The sequence below is a fragment of the Eublepharis macularius genome, chromosome 7, assembly GCF_028583425.1.
Source record: "Eublepharis macularius isolate TG4126 chromosome 7, MPM_Emac_v1.0, whole genome shotgun sequence".
Classification (NCBI taxonomy): domain Eukaryota; kingdom Metazoa; phylum Chordata; class Lepidosauria; order Squamata; family Eublepharidae; genus Eublepharis; species Eublepharis macularius.
In genome coordinates, this window is record NC_072796.1 from 101,840,323 (window position 1) to 101,860,180 (window position 19,858).

General features: G+C 42.1%; 1 protein-coding gene across 1 annotated transcript in view; it reads left to right on the plus strand.

Moving 5' to 3' along the window:
- The first annotated feature begins 13,145 nt into the window (after window positions 1-13,145).
- Window positions 13,146-19,858, plus strand: part of STMN2 (stathmin 2) — a 40,010-nt gene continuing 33,297 nt past the window's right edge. The window contains exon 1 of the mRNA XM_054985335.1: window positions 13,146-13,224. Coding sequence (XP_054841310.1) covers window positions 13,206-13,224 — 19 coding nt within the window. The 5' untranslated portion in view covers window positions 13,146-13,205. The remainder of the gene's footprint in view (window positions 13,225-19,858) is intronic.

The following is a 19,858-nucleotide window of genomic DNA, read 5'->3' on the forward strand; positions in this document are numbered from 1 at the left end:
TCATGACTAGCCCAAGGTCACCTAGCGGGCTTCAAGTGGAGGAGTGGGGAATCAAACCCAGCTCTCCAGTTTAGACTCCCATGCCTTAACCACTACACCAAACTTGCTCTGTAGGCAGAGCCATGCCCACATCAGGAGATGTCAAGTGGATGTGAAGCAGGTGTCTAGAGATATTCAGGGCATCTGAGCAAGAATGTCAGGCAGAACACAAGCCCCAGTGCAAGAACAACGAGGGCAGAGTCAGTCCAGGAGTTCTCATGAGGCCAAGAAGTTCCATGGGACCAGAGAAAAGGGAGTGGGATTTGTAGGAGCTGTGGTGAGGTATGTAAACCCTTGATGTTCTCGACTAAGAAGGACTCCCTTAGCTCTTGGGGTACTGAGAGAGAGGGTGGAGAAGACCAGGGAGGAGGAGTTTCCTGCATATTAATTTACTCCCATCTTCTTTCAAGTTGGGGTCCAGGGGAGGACATTAGAGGAGGTAAGGTACAGCTGCCACCTCACATGGATTCACTGTGAAAAAGGGATATGAGGGCTGAAATGTTCATCTCCTTTGATGTATAACTTTGTTTTGCCATTTCCACAAAATTAGAATGAACAAGCAAGGACTTGCAGGAGACATTTCATTTTCCACTCCTTATGTCCTCTTTCCCCCTCATTCTCTTTTATTTTCCTGCTTCCTCTTCTCTTTCCCACCCACCAGCCAACCTGCCTTTATCTGACCCCTTTTCTTCAATTTTCCCTCCTTCCTTTGTCCTTGCAGCCTCTACCCAGGAAATCTTTAGCCAAATTGTGCTATGCCCACTACCAGTTTGGGCCTAGTGGTATGGTGCTAGCTGCTAGGCCAAGCTGCATGGTAGGGAACCCACAACAACTTACACGGAGCACCCCCCCCCCCCACACACACACACACTATTTCCTCTTTGTCTCATCCTGGAAACCCCCATATCCTCACCTTTCTCTGCATCCTTCTCTCTTTCCCACTCATCATACAACCTTTTACGTGTCCCCCATCTTCAGCCATATTTATTATTTATTTGCTCACCTTTATCCACAGTCAGGACCCAAAGTGGTTAAAATTGTTCTCCTGTCCTCCATTTTATTCTCACAACAGCCCTCAAATGCTAAAACAACCCTGGAAAGGACTTTGCCTCCTCCACCTGCCTTTTACTGACCCCCATAATCACCAACGAGAGGGAATTCATCTCTCGAAGCTACAGGTACTGCTTCTATGATCTGGTGAGTTTTCGTCTTCCCCTTTTTTAAAGAGTTCATATTTTTCAGCAAACCTAGGGCTTGGGGGGGGGGGTTCTAGAAAGATTTATCTATTCCTGGCTTCAGTCTCTGGATTTATATAGCCACAGATTTGGCCATGCTGAGAATTAGATATATGTGGGGAAAACTAGAGATAGTACTTGCATTTTCTTATTTTAAAAATTAGTCAGCCTGGCCCATATTTTAAATATCTTATATCTGTGGAATATTCAAGCCACTCCTGAAGATCCACAGGATTGTTGCAGCCATCTTGGTTATAGCCCAATGAAATACACAAGCACAAATAAGAATGCTCTAGAAAGTTCGAACACCTTTTCTCCATGGATCTTGCTGTGACTTCTTATGCTGGCCAGAAACACTTGTGTTAAGGCAATCCACTTCCCTGTCTGTTAGAAAGAATCCTCATCTCAGTAGCACCACTGGAAGTGCTCCTGGAGTGTGAAAATCCAGGGTTCAGCTTGCTCATTAGTCAATCCATGCTACAGGTGTTACCAACATCTTGGGAGGCCTGTACATTTGATCTGGTATTAGATACTTGTGATCTCATTTGAGGACATCATTGCTCAAGATAATTGCAGAAAAGGAATTAGAAAAAATAGCACCGATTGCTCTATGAAATATGCATTTTTTTAAAAAAATTATTTCAGTAAATTAGCTGAATAAATGTCTGTGATTGCAAGTGTGAATTTCAAGGATAGAAACCTGAAATTTTTGGCTTAGCCCACAAACCCATTTACAGAATATGAAATTAACCACACTATCAGACTGCTTTACTTCTAGCTTTGGTACTTCTTAAACCAGATTACATGAAAGGTTACTAGACTTGGGCCCCAATGAGATTTTGTGCTCTTAAAAGAGTGCCATAAGGATCATGAAGCTTTGACAGAAACAATATTAATTTCAATCAGGACAGCTAAAGATGTGGCGGCTAGGGGGGGAATTCCAGAAGGGGGAGATCATAGAACTGGGTAAGTCACTGCTGAAGTACAGTAACAAATTTGAAGATCCCTTTATTGAAGGGGAAGTAGAAAGCATCATTATGAGCCATTCCATACTTTTTAACCTCAACTCTCTCACAGGGATGAAATCTGTTATTTCTATGCCTATTCAGTCTGGTCCAGCTCCCTCTCCCCTTAGTGAATGCTTATTCCCAATTCACGATGTGATCTCAATCAATAACAGATTATTTAGAGAAAATGATGATGTTAAATAACATGCAAGACAGCCTGGAGCCCTTGATTCGCCCTACTGAACAATCCGTATGAGAAAGAGCAGCTGATATAACCTATCAGATTTGATGTCTTGATTGTGTCATTGAAGCAAACAAAGCCAAACGGCAGGGCAGGACATCAGGAGCATGGATGGGTTTGGGGAGAAGCTTGTCCATTAGAGAATAATATAAACAAATGCACCTGCATCTCTTCCTTCTGAACCCCCACCCTTGTCTTCAATGTCATAGCCTCACCTGAACAATGGGCAGGTGTTTTCCTTCCTATTCACAGTTCCCAGTCTTCTTAGGGCTGTAAGATGAGGGTGCGGTTTCAAATCAGCCCTAGTATTAAGTAGCAAAAGGCAACCAATATGCACCCAAGCAATAACTACAGATACATTCCATGAAAGGAGTAAGCAAATCAGGATCGCAACACTGAAATGCTTGAGTCCTCTCATCTGAATGCATTTATTTCCCAGGAAACCACAGGAAACATGAAGAAATCTATGCCATGCTAGCTGTTAAAAAAATGTTTTGCTTGTGTCAACAAGAAGCCTATATATTAAAACAGCCCAAATATTACAATGCTGTACATGTTCTATAGTCTCATGCAGATCAATAGTATTCAGAATGTTATAGTAATGCGGATTGTATTATGTTGAAGGCATTCTAGACAAAAGTGCCTCACCCAAGGACCAGCGGCTGGCTGGATGTTATTTTGTCATTTGCTGAAAGCAACCCTTTTGCATGGAAGTACTCTAATAGTCACTATCGTGTTAAAAATTTGATCCTTTTACTTATGGATACCTCCCTCCCTACATGCATACATATGTACAGTGCCATAAAATTAATTGAGTTTTGCAAAGTACTCCTTTAACTGTAGCCTCTCCTCTGTTACTCACTCTTTAAAAAAATCATTTTTGTAATAAAAATATATTATATAGGTCATAAGCAAAGAGAAGCAATAGCCAAAATGAAGGCTGTTAATTAAAAGTTAGATTTATACCAGTTTAATAGATAAATTAATTGAAGAATAGACTGAAAACTCTAATAATGAATTCCCTATCTGTGTTCATTGCTAGGACCACAGCTGGATCCCTGTAATGCAGCCTAGAGTTTCTAGATTCACTGGGGTGGATCCAACTATCTGCCATGGGCCAGACCGGGCTCAGTGAAAGTGAGGACTCCTCAACAAGGAGAGGAGCCTCATGTAGCCAGCCCTGACTCCTCAGGAGGAGTGTTGTGTAGCCAGCCTCAACTCAGCAGAAGCTGGTGATCTGGAAGAACAGCAGCTGGCTAATCAGAGTCCACAGCCAGTAGCTGGGCAGAGCCACCGGTACCCTCCAGCCCCAACACCACAGAGGAAGCTCAGCCAAGGACTTCCGACGCCACATGTGAAGCTCACAGTTATGGGGGGGAAGCTTTTAAACTAAAATGACAGTAGTATAAAATAAAGAATATATGTTAAAGAATACCAAACATGCATTTAGCTTCAGTCAGGCTATTTATGTTAAACAGCCATGAAAAATGAAATTCAAATGACTACCATAATCAGCTATAAACAATCCAAGTCATGTTAAAATAGAACAATAAAAGAGTTGAAATCATTTTATGAGTTTCAGGACATGCCCGAGTGGTATTTTCCTACCTTTTCATGGGAATTACAAGGAAACACCCCTAGAAAATGAAGCTGCCTTTTCTTCCTGGGATAATCAGCATCAGCCTCACAAAATCAACCATGCACACTAGGATCATAGTCCAAGAACTTTCCTTGCTAGCTTTTCAATGAGCATTGGAGTCCCAATCCACACAGCATGTAGGAATTGGATGTGCTCAGTGAAGGCATCTCATTCCTGAAATAAACACTGTATAAATGTGCGCTTATCAGAGAAAGAAAAAACAACAACCATATACTTGGTAAAATACAGGATACCTTTTACCAGTGTTTTTATTCACTGTATTTCTTATAGTAACTTCTATATCAGGCCCACAGTGAAGAATTTGCAACAAAGAAAAATGTCAAGCTGTGCTAGAACATGTACTACTTATTTATTTATTTCATTTATACCCCGCCTTTCTCCCCAAAAGGGACATAAAACTTACAAAATTCTCCTCTCCTCCATTTTATCCTCATAAAACCCTGTGAGGTAGGTTAGGCTGAGAGAGTGTTACTGGTCTAAGGTCACTCAACAAGCTTCCACAGCAGAGTGGAGACTCAAATTGGGTCTCTCAGATCCTAGTTCAACACTCTAACCTCTACACCACACTGGTTTAAGTTCTGCTCCATCGCCTTCTACAATAGGGTTGCCAGCTCCAAGTTGGGAAATTCCTGGAGATCTGGGGGGGGGGGATGAAACATGGAGAAACATGGAGAAAGTGGGGTTTGGGGAAGGAAAAGACCTTGGCATGGCATAATTCCATAGAGTCCACCTCCCAAGGTAGCCATTTCCTCCAGGTGAACTGATCTCTGTGGCCTGGAGACCAGTTGTAATTCTGGGAGATCTCCAGCCACTACCTGGAAGCTGGCAACCCTATTCTACAAAAGTGACTCCAGTTTTGATTCGGTTTCGTTTTCTCGGCCATGTCGGACGCTCCTCTCCGCAGGTCCGGGAGAAAGCGCCCGGGCAGCCTGACCGGGCGGCTGACCTGCAAAGGTTAGCCCCCAAGACTCCCAGTGAGGGTGTCAGGGTCCGGAGTGCGACGGGAAGAACCCCCCGAAGTCGATGTGGGGGGTAAATTGCCCATTTGCTCCTATGGAGGCCGGCAGACTTGCGCAGCACATCGCGTGCCGCCGGGCCATGGAGAACAGCAAAAAGCAGATTTAAGGTGAAAACCTGTAAGTAGCGAATCCCTTCTGTTACTACAAGCGTATGCGAAGGATTGGTGGGATTTGAAGCTAAGAAGGCTCGGATTTCTTCCCCCTCACTGAGTTTTGAAACTTGGCTGGCGGATTCCCCCCCCTAAGATGGCGACGAAAAAGCAGAGCCCCGCTATGGGCAAATCCATCTCGGCTGCTTTGCAGGGGAAAGGAGAGTCTCTTGAGGAGCTAGTAAAGCGGTCGGTCGTCAAAGCCATAAAGCCCTTTGTTGAGAAGTTAAACAAAACTGATCAAAGGGTTGGCTTAATTGAGAGTGAAGTGAAAACCATTAAGGAAGCAGCGGTGGGGGCAGAAAAGTCTGCTCGGGAAAACGCAGCACTCATGAGGGCAACAAACAAAGAACTAAAGCTGTTGGAAAACCAACTGATCGGGTTGCAAGTGGATCGTGCTCATACAATATTGCGTCTCCAGAATGTGAAGGAGGAGGAAAATGAGAATTTAAAGGATCTGGCATCGGAACTTTTGGCGATACCAGCGAAGGCAACTAAAGAAGAGTTAAAAAGCGCCATTTTGGAAGTCCGTCGGGCTTCTTCAAAATATGCAATGAAGCGTCAGCTGCCTCGCGAGATTATTATTGACTTTTCATCTAAGAAGATTCAGGACACCATCCTATATAATTCATACAATGCGGACTTGGACTTTCTGGGCAATAAGGTTAAGATATTGAAGGACGTTCCATTTTTAGCTCGGAAAAGAAGATTTAAATATAAAAGGTTTGTAGCTCTTCTGAGGAAACGTGAAATAAAATACAAATGGTTATTTCCGGAAGGTATCTGGTTTAGCTATAAAGATCAAGCTCACAAGATAACATCGGAAGACCAGCTAAGGGACTTTGTGTGTAAACATCAAGAGTTTCAGCAAGAAGAAGAGGATTTCAAGCCTGAAGGGGGAGGGGAGGAGGGAACGAGCACAGTGACTGTAGCTGTTTAGAGAGAATTGCGACCGAGACCCAGAGGGGGGAAGAAGACCTAATCCTGATTGTAGTTTGTATTTTATAAGATCTACTAATCTAACAGCATTTTACAAAGTTCTAATGTTAAATAATTGCAGTATGAAGGGAATGCATTACTTGTAGATGTAGTGTTTGTGTTGTTATGTGTTGTTTCTTCCCCTTCTCCCTGTTCCCACTTTTTCCTGTTTGTAGTACTAGTAATTAAAAAATAAAAAAACTTTCAAAAAAAAAAGTGACTCTAGTTTTTTGGCCATGTCTGACACATGTACCTGAAGAAAAAATGCACACCAACTCTCACACAATTTATCTGTTAGGTACCTTAAGACTCTTGAAGATCAAGATCTGCATCGAGTAACATCTTGAAGATCAACATCTCCTCTGCTGGACAATATATTCAGCATATAGAATATGGTCTAGCAGCTAGAATGACAGGATAGGCTCTGGGTGACCCTGGTTGATTCTCCACTGCCACAGAAGCTCACCAGGTGATCTTGGGCCAGCATAATCTACCTCACAGGATTTGTTGTAAGGAAAAAATGGAGGAGAGGAGAATGGTGTAAGCTGCTTGGGGTCCCCACTGGGGAGAAAGGTGAGTATACATGAAGCAAAATAAAAAATAAAATATAGATTCAGCGGGTTTCTCAATTCTAGGTAAAAACTGGACATATAGATATGGTAATCAAGAGGTGTGAAGTTGCTTCACCATATAGACCACTCTCACATCAGTCCATATGATGGTTCCATTAGTGTGACCTTTTGAGCGAGCAACAGCCATAGTTTTGTCCCTCCATGTGCTGGTTCCCACATGCATCATAATGGGCTCACCTGTCCATGTGCATAGCAATAACTCACAAATGAATTGCCATTGAATGCCCAAAGTTGGATTCATGCTGAATTCACTGTATGACTGTATAACACTATCAGGATGAATTAACTGAAAACCATGCCTGCCCTGTGCTAAGCATTCTGTAAATTGGTCTACAGGTGTGTCATTGTTCAGTTCTACATTTGGTAGCTTTGCTGTGGCTGAATAGATGTGAGCTCAGCAAAGGGAGATGCTGTCATCCAATCAGTTCAAATATACCAATCTCTGCATGGTGAACCCACAGTTTTATCATACCAATTTGACTATGTGGATTGTATCACTAGCAAAAAGAATGCACACTGGAACAAATGAAGCAATATAATTCAATTATTATTAAATATTAATGGAATGGACCAAAAAACCTCTTTCCAATCTAATTGAACAATTCTACCTGAAGCAGATCAATACGTACAGTTGTGGGCCACCCGATCTTTTCTTGTTCTGACATAACCATCCCCTCACCCAGCGCAAGCATACAACAAACTTCCATTCTTTGTGTGGAGGTATCTCTCTCTCTCTCTGTTTAGAATTACCACAAGCTGTGACATAAGTAAATATTCCTTCAGATGAGGACTTGTTTGATGGAAAGCACATGTTTATTTTGATTTTCTATAGTACCTAGCACAATGGTATTTTTTTCTATGATGGATTTTAAAGAATAAAATCAAGCCATTACTGTGGTCAAACGTTATCCATTTCCAGCTATCTGAAATTCTTGATTATATAAATTTACTCATGTAATATCATGATACTGTAAATCTGCATATTTAATACAGCCATTTCTCTGTTCATCTGGATTTTATCCATTATTTTATTCTCTACTTTTAGTAAATTATTGGAAAAATGTCATTCAAAAATTGAATAAATAAATGATAGCCTATGTTGAACCAAAGCAATGGTCTCTTTGATCCTGCATATTTTCTCCAAAGTTGTCAAGTAGATGTCCAATATTTTCAAAGGTGCAAACCTCAGTTCCCCTTGGCTAGATAAACCACAAGATTTGAACCCAGAATCCCAAGTCTTGAAGCAAGGGACCCATCTAAGTTTAAACCTGATCCACATCTTCTGTGTTAACTACATATTCCCTAAAACTTTCCAAGTCAGTGCAACCAAATTCTTCTGGTTTTTCTGAACTTCCTATTTTCCAGACACTAATAATAACAAATGAGTGGTAGAATGGCATAGTATAACTGAATCTCATGAGATCTCGGATGTGAAGTAAGCGTCAGTACTTAGATGGGAGACCATCAAGGAAGACTGGGGTTGCTCTGCAGAGGAAGGCAACTGAAAACCACGTTTGCTCTTCACTTGCCAAGAAAGAAACTTGCATCAAGTTGCAACTTGATGGCACACACACACACACCAAATACAAAGAAACATCCATGGTAGTAAGATAGGCCAATAGATTTCTTAGTTTTCTGACTTTTCCAGAAGTAGAATGCAATATGTAAAATGTCTATAGCACTTGTTATTTCAGTGTACTGACTAAGCAATTGCTGGTTTAAAGGCCATAACATATTCATTCCATTAAAAATGATTTTAAAATATATAATTCTATGAATATCAGCAACATACACAAAATCAGAGACATACATCCAAACATTAACCCCAACCACAGATGCATATAGCCCCTAATCTCTTAGGAATCATTGGCAGGGAACATGATAAAAGAGGCAATTCTAGTGTCAAATTCTGAAGTTTAATCTCATTTTTGTGCGAATTCACTACACAATTTATGTGGCCCTAAGTGTTCCACAAAGAGCCTGATAACTGTTCCCTGTAAATAATTGCTGTGCCAAAAGTTTGACATGACATTGATTGTCATGTAATTTCTTGAGGCCCAGTTTTTGGTGATGGAAATCTCTACGGCACTCAGGCAACTTCCTCCATGTTCTCTCTAGGGACAGGCAGCTTCTTAATGCGCCTGACATCTTAATGAGGTTCTCTGGAATTCTGCCGCAATTTCATTTCAAATATGGAAATTCAAGATAACCCCAGTGAAAGAAACCTTTCCCTTTTTAGCTCAAGTTGCCCTTTCGATTCCTTGCAGAGAAATCCCACAGAAAAGGGGATGGTATACAAGGCAAGTATGGAAAGTGGGGAAATGCCACATGCCCTTTCATTTCAATGCAAATGCCAGTTACAATACGGAGAACAGGAGAGTTACTGGGCCTTGTATGAATGCATTCTGTTGCATGTCTACAGCTCCACACACTTCCATCCCCATTTCCCTGGCAATATTCAGACCAAAGAAAATTCAACTAACTCAGAAGCAAGAGTACCAGTTTCTGTATTATAGCAAGATTCGGGTCCAGGAGCACCATAAAGACCAACTAGATTTCCAGAGTATGAGCATTCAAGAGACAGAGCTCCCTTCATCAGATACGAGTAGTAGAAAAAGGAAGGAGTCCTTATAATCCAGGGGGGGAGGGGCATTGTAAATTAAGAGTATCGGGAATCTAACTATAATACATGTGGGGGGAAATATGGTTATTTAATAAATTGGTCATCTATTTTCCCAGCAACTAGTTTTAGACTTTGTGACTAGAGAAATGGATTTGGAAGTGATCAGTCTCTCAAACTAGGAAAATCTTGGAGTGCTCCCTTCTGAATGGGAAGCAAGTAGACATTGCTACTTTGTCTCCTACTAATATCTGTCTTCCTCCTCCTTTTGAAAAGTAAATGGAAGAGAACATTAACTGAGTAATTAGTTTCTTCCATAGAATAATGTATGCCTTGTGAACTAACTTAAAGAGTCGCTTCACTTACGCAGGATGCACTGGGCTCATCAAACAAGCCTGCAGAAAGAAGGCAAAGGGGAGTGTGAATGAGAAGGAAACTTATTACAGAAATTTCTACTCATCTATAAATGACCATCTGTAGAGACGGCCATGTTGGAGAGAGATACCTACTGAGAAAGAAACAAACCTTCCTAATTCCAGACTAATCACAGGGTTGATCAAGACATTTTGAAGCCACAGGGCACAGGGCAGAAAGTCCAATTGACACCCCACAAACACACATAGACATTGATTTTTATGGGCCAAAATCCTTCAGGAAGCTCCACCAGAGACTGTAAGCTTCATATTTTGACAGCTCTGACTTTCAATGGAAATCCAGATCTATTATTTGAGGTGAATGTATCTTATTCCATCATAGTAGAACTGCCTCTCAGTAAGGGAAGGAGTAATCTGTAGGAAACAAACTTGATGGTACCAAGGACAGAAAGATGAGTTTCACAGAAAGCCTGCCTGAAAAAGACAGCAAGATATTTACCTGTTCTCCCTGATAAGGGCTCAAGGAAGTTCTTTAACTCAATAAAACCTCCTCCTGCCCACCCTCGAATCCCCACTAAACTTGTTTTAAAAAAATATTGGGGAACAGAGAATGTAGATAAAGGATCAGAGATTATTTTACAGATTTACAGAGTCTATAAGGCAGTACCTGAGAACTTAACTGAAGTCAGAAGAATGTGGCAGTTCTTGGAATCTATCCTCTGTGCAACTTATTTCATGACAGCCAAGTCTGGGGAGTAAACCAGTCTTAATCCTGTACACAGCCAAAAAGATTAAGAGGTGGAGCAGAAGTAGCTTCTGACATAGTTGTGGAGTACCAAGAAAAGGTAGCTTTTGCTTATTTTGACAAGAATGACTAATGGTAAAATGAAGTAACACACAAACATATGCTCTGATTCATCAATTCTTTCCAAGCCTTGGTCATCGCTGTGGTGAGGCAAGCTCTTTATAAGGAACCTCAGCAGTGTTCTGATCTGCTTTGTAACAGCAGAAAAACCTGCAGAGATTTTCAGCACCAGAGACAGCTCAAGCACTACAGGCTTGCTGAGCATCAACTTCTCAGACAAAGACTACATGCAATGTAGTAACAAACTAGTAATTAAACAACCAAAACCCATGATATTTGCTGGCTTCTTATTCTAGGTTTTAGAAGCCCCAGAAGTGGGATTTCAACCCAAGGAATTTGATCAAATTTAGAGCTCTTGTTTCACTCAGATATGTCGGTAAACTTTTTGTCCCAGCCTCAAATGGCCAACTCCCTTCCATTTCACCTAGTATTGGTAATACAGTTTCACCCCAAGGGAAGCAACACCTTGAACCTCCAAGACATTTCTGTACAACCACAATCTTGACCCCAGCATAGAAATACTCAGCCCCTCCATATTCAGCAGCATCTCCCCTATCCCCTGCTATCATTTTAGCAGTTGTTGTAATAGTCATTATCATCACTGTCATTGCCATCAATATTGTCATATAGCAGCCACAGCAATGGGATATAACCTATGAAGAAAATTCCCCCAACCCAATTCTCTCCATCCATGATACTACAGGGGTGTGAGGAATGCCCAACCTCAAATACATAGAGACACTTTAACATAAACACCCCAGGAATAGGCAACTCCGAACCCAAAGAGAGCTCTTATGCATGACATGGAGCAGTGAGGAGGTGTGATCCAATCCTTTTTTTCCATAAATAACTGCATATCACATGAATCTCAGGATGTTGCTACCACCCTTTGGGAAACACCAACTATGGAAGAAAGAGTAGGATTCCATTATTGGCTCCTTACAGCTCATAGGCCCAGTGTCCATAAGCAAGCTCAGGGCTCATCAGTTTCCATCTGAATGTCCAGTTCTGTGCTAGGTCAAAATGTGGATTGACGCTTATGCTCTTTAAGCAAGAGAAATAAAGACTGAAGTGATTTCTATTACACACACACACACACACACCGACCCATGTGGTGGTTGAATCAGTGCTCAGTTGTAATAAAGGATGGATAGAGAAAATGGAAGTAGAAACTACAGATGCTCAATAAGTGGAAATAATAAGAGAATTCTTGGGTCAATCCAAATATCATACTATAATAATAAAAACTCCCAACTGTTTACATTTCCAGTTCAGTACTGCCATTTTCTTCTGCAGAATAGATGGGGCAGCATGTTTGGAAGCTGAAATGCAGCAATTACTCTGTAGCATTTTTGTTTCTTAAGATACTAGATTACTGAAAAGCAATGGTGCACAGACAATTTCCCTTTTAAAACCAGGACTTCTACACATTTCTTCTGGCTACTAATGGAATAAGTCTCTGTTAATTAAAGGTGCCTCAAGTTTTTACATCACAATAAAATTTTATCTTCCTTTTTGCCACTCAGCACAATATGAACCATTTATTTTCAACCAATGCCAGCTTCACAAAAAAATGTTTTCTTTGCTTTCATCAGCTTTGAGCACATGAACCTCTGAGATGATTCCTGTTTATTCCATTTTCTTTAGTAACATGGATTAGAAGATTTCAAATTTCCATTTTTGTTATGAATATGTATCATTTTGCTACAGTTATGGTCAGAAAACAGCTTGTTCACTCATTTATTCTACCTACCATTTTTATGACAGGCATCATACCTAAAATTAGATGGCCAAGAAAACACAGACCAAAAGGCAGTGTGCTACTGGGTTAAACAGGCACACACACACAATCTCAGTACAGATGCAAAATCAGCTGTGATGCCAAATTGATTTTTCCCCCCGAAAGAAGCTTACATCTTTCAATCCCCCTTCGCCTTCTCCTATTAGTACCACAAAACATGTCCAATGCATTTATGCGTGTCTTACAGGTAGCAACAGCCAGAGACTTCAAGACCAATAGGCTTTTTCATGTAAGACATTAAACATTTGACATGGAATGTACTACCAAAAGGAAAGCAAAGGGGGGAGAGAGCATCCAAGAACGGCTTTCCCTTTCAAACCCAACCCCCGCACTTTGCACACCAGCACCCTTGGCAGATCAATCTTCAATGCCTGGCGATTCTAACTCTGCAGGAGTCATGTCAGGGGACCTCTGGAGCCAATCTGCTTGGGCAGCGGAGTGATAATTATTCATGGGCTCCTGCCTCTGCCTTCTTTTGCACAGCCCCACTCTGCTGACTCAGTGCCTTAGTCTTCTCTCTCTCTCTCCACTGCTGTAGCTGGACCTCTTTGCCTTCAGAACCTCGGAGCATCTGTACATCCCACAATGGCTAAAACTGCAATGGGTAAGAAAATAGCATCTCTTTTCTCTTCCCCCTGTAGATAGCAGTCCCTTTTCCCTAAAAGCTCTCTGCTGTCCTTGGTGCTTCTCTCGCTGTTATAAAAAACGAATTATCGTGATGATTGGTCGCTTTATTTTTTCCGAAGGAAGGAACCGGGAAGCCAAAGGTTCCTTAGAATAGCCTTAGTCTGGGGCTTACTTTTCACTTCGGTGATTTTACAGCCACGAACCACTTCATCCACAGTACTAATGGGATATAAACCTTCGCGGCTCGTGCATTTTATTGAGTGGGTCCATTGGCTTCTCTTCCAAAGTATTGATTTGACTGTGGGAGGCTGATGCGTGATTTTTTAAACAGAAAATAAGTTATACTGTGTTCTATACTGAATGGTTTGCAGTCCTCCGATCGCATTGAGCTGGTCGCGGTATATTGCACAGAACCGACGGGAGCGCATACTGGTCCCCTCAGTACAGCTGGCCAGCCAGGGATTTAGATCGCGACGACATTCAATACCGTGATCTTTACTGGCCAAGGGGAATGGGAAGGAAAGCGTCGGCGGGGGCTGCCTTAGCGATTCTCTTGTGTTGAAGAAGGAAGGATTTCTGTCGGGTGGGCGGCTGGGGACGTGGCCGCGTCGGGTTCTTTGTGTGAGGTTCTCATTCAGTGGCGGCTCCGGGCGTTCCCGGCGAGAGCGCACCTGCAGAGGGCTTCAGCGCCACAGACTCCAGCAGGCCAGCACAATGCAGACCGACCCCACCCAGATCGCTGCTGCTGCTGCTGCTGCTGCTCTTCGCGCTGTCTCCTCCCAGGCGCACTGAGGAATCCTCCCCTCCTCTCTGGCTCCCCTGCTCAGAGCCGTTCGGGGAGGGGAGGGGACTGGAAGGCATCAAAGCAAATATTGCTCGTCCCTTTCTAAACTGATGGATGGGGGGGGGGGTTTCTCCCACGATTTGCTTCTGCAGGCGTCATTCTCTCTCTCTGTCTCTCTCTCGCCTTGATCTCCAGCAGTTGATTAAATATGCAGTTCGGCGGTGCCCAAAAGTAGGTCACTGGATTATCAATCTCTTCCCTCCACTTGTCCCGCTATAACGCGCTGACTCGCTCCCGCTCCCCATCCACCCAGAACGCCTCCGGCGACATGGTTTTTATTTTGTCTCATTAAAGCAAAAGCTTCTTCTTTTTTTTGAGTGCAGACTCAACAAACGCCGGCCACGCCCCTGTGCCGCGCGCTCGCCTTCGCCGTCTGAAAAGCAGCGGCGGCGGCGGCGGGCCATTGCGGCGCAGGAGTCGGGGCGGCAGAGACCGTTGGGGGTTTCGTCTGAATTTTCTTTTTCCGAATTAGCCAAGTCTCCTGGATCATTACTTCCATCTGCAAGGCAGCAATGCCCCCACCCACACGCCGCCTTCCAAGTCTTGTCGCCCCCTTTGACTTAAGTCTGAGGGTTTTGGTTTTGTTTGTTTTTTTAAAGCAAGAACCAGATAATGCAACGAAGAGTGCCGTAGTGAGCTGGAAGAGAAAATGGACTAGCTATCGGCTCACTCACAACCCTGGAAGGGTCTCAAAATACCGAGTTACTTTCTTCTCGATTTGCAAAATTTAATCCAAAAATCGATATAGGGAAGGATTCTTCACCTGCAATCCTAAAGACAGTTTCCTGGGAGCAAACCCCATTCAGTGAAAGGAATCTTCTGCAGAGAGACTCTATTGCACCCTTAGAAACCAAGATTTCAGAAGCTGGCATGCAGCCCACTGTGAATGAAAAACTGGACAATGTCCCCCTTTCCCTGCTCCCCTCACCCAGCACAAAGCGCGGTCATCCATGCTGGCAACAATTGTGCCACACATTGTTGCTCATTTGTTGCACTCTTGTTCACTTGCCCAAAATGATTTTGGGTGTTAAACAGATCCCTTTCTGGTGAAATCTTGCTTTCTCTTTGGCTTAGAGCTGCAGAGAGCTATTGGTGGCAAGAGGGCTTTGTTATTCCTAAGGGAAAGGCAGGAGACAGCTGCTTATGCAAATGTAGCCAGCCAGGATCCATGGGAGTCTGGCCAGCCCTGCAGAGCTGGGCTCACCCCTCCCTTTCCTTCCCCTCCCCATTGCAGCAATCGGGTGATCAGTATCGATAATTTGTAGGAGACGATGAGAGCTGCAGAAGGCCTTTGAGAAGAATCCCCTGGCCACTCTAGGAAAGGGCTCTCATATTTGATTAATGTGTTCATGCAACTCACAAGCCAAAAGCCAAGGGCAGGGATGAAGTGCACCCTAAGCATGGCTAATAATTAAGACAATTCCTGCTTTTCCATTTTTTCAGCCCTTCACCATGAAACATTTTTGTTTATTTGTTGGTATAAGGAAATTGCAGCTGTTCATCCTCCTTCTGGTAATCAGTTGCAACACATTTTGATGAGCAGCCTTCTCCCTTTATTTTTCATATGTATATGTAAATTGCCATGTCCCAAATGGAAAAACATCTACAGGCTTTTTAGTAACTAAAAACCCAACCCTAGTGGTTTTCTGGCTATGGCTGCCACCTTTTTCCTGGTATTGGACGCATGGTTTTTCTTTGCAAGCTATGGTAGCATAGCTTTTAAAGGCATATGGCCTGTGGGAGGCCAAAGGGGGACAAATGAAACAATTCTCTGGTTAACGTCTGAGTGAAAGTCAGGCATGTTGTTCCAGAAGAGATCCAGTTGTACAGTCCTCAGTGGGAGGGACATGGGATATGTGGTTCTCATTTTACCAAGGAGTTGGCAATTATTAAGCAAAATAATTGTGCTACAGAAAATGTGGTTCACAGGAAAGACAGAAACTGATGGAGAACTAGAGCTGAATCCAGTGGGTTCCTTTCTATCAAGTGAGGTATCCCCAGTTGGAAGAGAGCCCCTCTACCAATGCAGGAAGCCTTCCTCCAATGGAAAACGCCCCACTTTGTAGAAAGGGAACAATGAATTCAACTCAAAGATTTCACAACAGATATTCTCAGATCATAGGAAGGGTATACTTTTCACCATCCATGTTAGAAGACCATTTCTTCCAGCAGAGAGTTTCTCCCAGGAACTGTCTAAAAAGAGGTGCCAAGGTGCCATGTTTCTAACTGCATTTTATTGGATGTTATGGCTTGAATTTGGAGGGTTCTACTGAAAAGAAGGTTGTATAATTTAATGAAACATTATGCCTGGAAATAATAGGTAACTTGAAAAGTCTCGCTACAAATTCAAAATGGAGTGGAGAAGGAAAGCTTTCTGCACAGGGTCAGAGGCACCCTCTCGATTGTAATTTCATGTATGAATTGCCTTCTTGAAGCAATAAAGCTCTGTCTAGTCCAGCATTTTGTATCTATCAAAGTTAGCCAAATGCTTGTTGAAGTTAACAACTGCTTGTCCAACCATCTGTCAGTCAGCCATATGCTGCCCCTGAACTTGGTGGTTCCATTTAGCCAGTAAGTCACACTTAGTTCAAAGAGCCTTGCTGTTAAGTACATGTGAATAGGATTGCACTGGATTCAAAATCTTTCCTCGCGTAACAGCAGCAGAAGCAATGCAGAGGGCCTTTACAGTGGTGGCCCTGATGCTGGAGAATTCTTCCTATAAAAGCTGGTCATTGCTCATCCAAGCTAAAAAGGGCTCTCCAGGCTTATTTGGAAAATGTATGATACAGAAAGCTCACTTGAGCTAAGAGGGCCTGCATGGAAAATCTAATGGGATCTCACCCCATTTATATCCCCTTGAGTTCTCTGGTGGAAGAAAGGACATAAATAACGAAAGTTTTTAAAGCCAAGATTTCATTTTGTCACAAAATTTGAGTTTGACTCAGCATTAATTTGTTTTATTCCCATTTTTATCTTTGTCTATTGTATTTTCATGTGTATTGCTTTAATTATTGGGAGCTGTTGTCATTTATGTAAAAGGGTGGGATGTTGCCCATTTGATAAATAGCCTTATGGCTTTTATGCTTTTCCCATGTGGCTTTCCCTGTTGTTTAAGTCATGTGTAATGCTGTTTTCCATATTTATTAAAATCTACGTGCATATCCAATTGCATTTTTATTTAATTTCCTTGCTGCCTATACATAGCTTTTATTCTAAATAAACTCTGAATACATCTAATATATTAATATGTGTACAAGGAACATTAGACGGCAATGTTGAGCACTATTAAGTCCCATTGATTTAAATGGGAGAGACTGCTAGTATATACTTAACTCTGTCATTAAATCAATAGGTCTTTTAACACTGACTGGTTCGTGTTGTGTGCCTTTCAAATATGAAAACTACAGTCAATCAGGATTGTAGATAACCATGTTACTAAGTGATTAGATGGGCCTGGACTGGTGAATTGTATTCTGCCTCATCTCCTGCCTTATGAAACTGTGAAGCTTAGGGGGGAGGGGCCTTTGATGCCATAACCCTCACCACCTTCATTATAAAACATTTCTAAATCATAAAACATTTCCTTCGTTTTGCCTAAGGAGACTAACTGTACAGTCCTAAACAGAGATACATAATTTTAATTCTGTTTACTGCACAATCCTATGCAGAGTTATTCCAGTCTAAAGCCATATAAATCAATGGGCTTAGACCGGAGTAGCTTCTCATAGGATCTTACTGTTCAAAAGGTTTAATTCGGCCTAGGATGTCACTGTACCAGTCATATTCTCTGAGTGCTTGCTTGGAAATTAGTCTTGTTGAGGTCAATAGGATTTACCTCCAAGTAAATACTCAGGAATTGAATAAACATGCATAGATTTATTATAAAGGTTATGATTTTTGTACTCTATATTTTAATAATCCTTATAGCACAGTTATATATTTGTCCTGCTTGTCCCCCTTTTCTCCCCTTCTTTTCTGTATTCCCTTTTTGTTTTAATAAAATAAAATGCATAGATTTAGGTTGCGATCCTCTACAACACTTACTTAGGAGTAAGCCTTATTTAATACAATGAGACTTACAAGTAAACTGGACTGCCACAAACTTTTTTCCCGCCCAGAGTGCCCATTTAATGCTCAAGTTTACTTAATTTATCTTGGTTTTTTAAAAAATGTGTCTCTTTCTGTAGATAAGACCAGTGAGCATTACATGGTTCTGCAGATGCAAGAATCAGAAATCATCATCTAGATTCAGAAAAGATTTCTCAAAATAATTGTCTATGTAATACAACAAAAGATACAAAGATGTCTTAGAATTTAAAATAAGGGAAGTTTCAACAAAGGTGGGTTTCATCCGCCTTGAGTGTCAAGAAGAAAAGAGGGGTATAAATGTAGTAAATGGATAAATAAACATAGGCATCTGTTACCATCACATGTGGTTTGAGCCATAGCAATTAGCCCAAGGTCATCTTTTGTACTTCACGATGCAGGAATTTGAACTTGAGGATCTCCCGTTTAAGTCCTATATTTCATCTACCTGACCACAATAATTCTTCACCACTCTTGAGTCTCCAAATTTACTATCATTCCCAGGTATCTTTGTTCTAAAATAAATTATTCAAGGGAAAAAAATAATCATTATTGCTGGTAAATGCAACCAAAGCACCCTATTTCCATACAAAATCAATGCAGTTGAAGTAATATTGTAAACAAAATTGACATCATTATTGTCATTATAATACAGCATCCATTACAATGAAAATAGATTGTTTTTATAGTGTACAGGGGTATGATTGACAGTGCAATCCTAAGAAGAGTTACTCCAGACTAAGCCCATTGAAGTCAATGAGCTTGGAGTAACTCTTCTTAGGATTACACTGTAAATCTGGCACAGCTTCTACTTCATTTTTTAAAGTCGTTATCCTATCCATGCCATGGTATTGAAGGAGAGTTTTACACATATCTTGAACTTACAAAAAGACAAATAAGTGGCCTCTAGATGAAATCAAGTCTGAATTCTCCCTAGAAACTAAAATGACTAATTTTAGTCATTTTCCGGATTTTCTCATAGCCACAGCATTCTGTACCAATTGCAGCTTATGGAAAGTGTTCAAGCGCATCCCCACATGGAGTACATTGCAGTAATCTTATCTGGATGTTACCTGACATGAACCACAGATCTTTCCTCTCTGGGAAAGACCACAGCTGGATCACCAGCTAGAGTTGGTGAAAGGTGCCTCTAGCCACTGCTGCCACCTGTTTATCCAACAGTAGGTCCAAGAGCACCTCCAAGCTACACACCTGCTCCTTTAGGGGAAGTGCAACCCCATCCTGAACAGGAAATATCCTCAACCCTTCCCCTAGCCTGTAGCACCTTTCAGAAACTATCAGTCATTAATACCTTGGGTTTTTTTAAACAATATCCATTACATAATCAGGTCCGCTTGTTGCTGTGTTTTTATAGTCAGGAAAGTTCCACCACACTATTTGCCCCCCCCCCACCCAGTCAGAATAAGAGGCAGACACAAGGCTTGGGTAATAAAGGGCCGCTTTTATTTAGGCAACAACATGAACTGCAAAAACTAAAAAACCCTGGCAAGGGCCTAACCAACGGTACAGGTCAAGCCCTGGGGTCACTCCCCTGGACTCCGCCTTGACCTGTCTGGGCGAGACCCGCTGCCCCGGATGCGAGCCATCCACATGCATGGCTGGGATCCGGCCGGCCTGGCGGATGGTTTCCCCCTTAAAGCTCCAAGCACCTCCGCCGCAG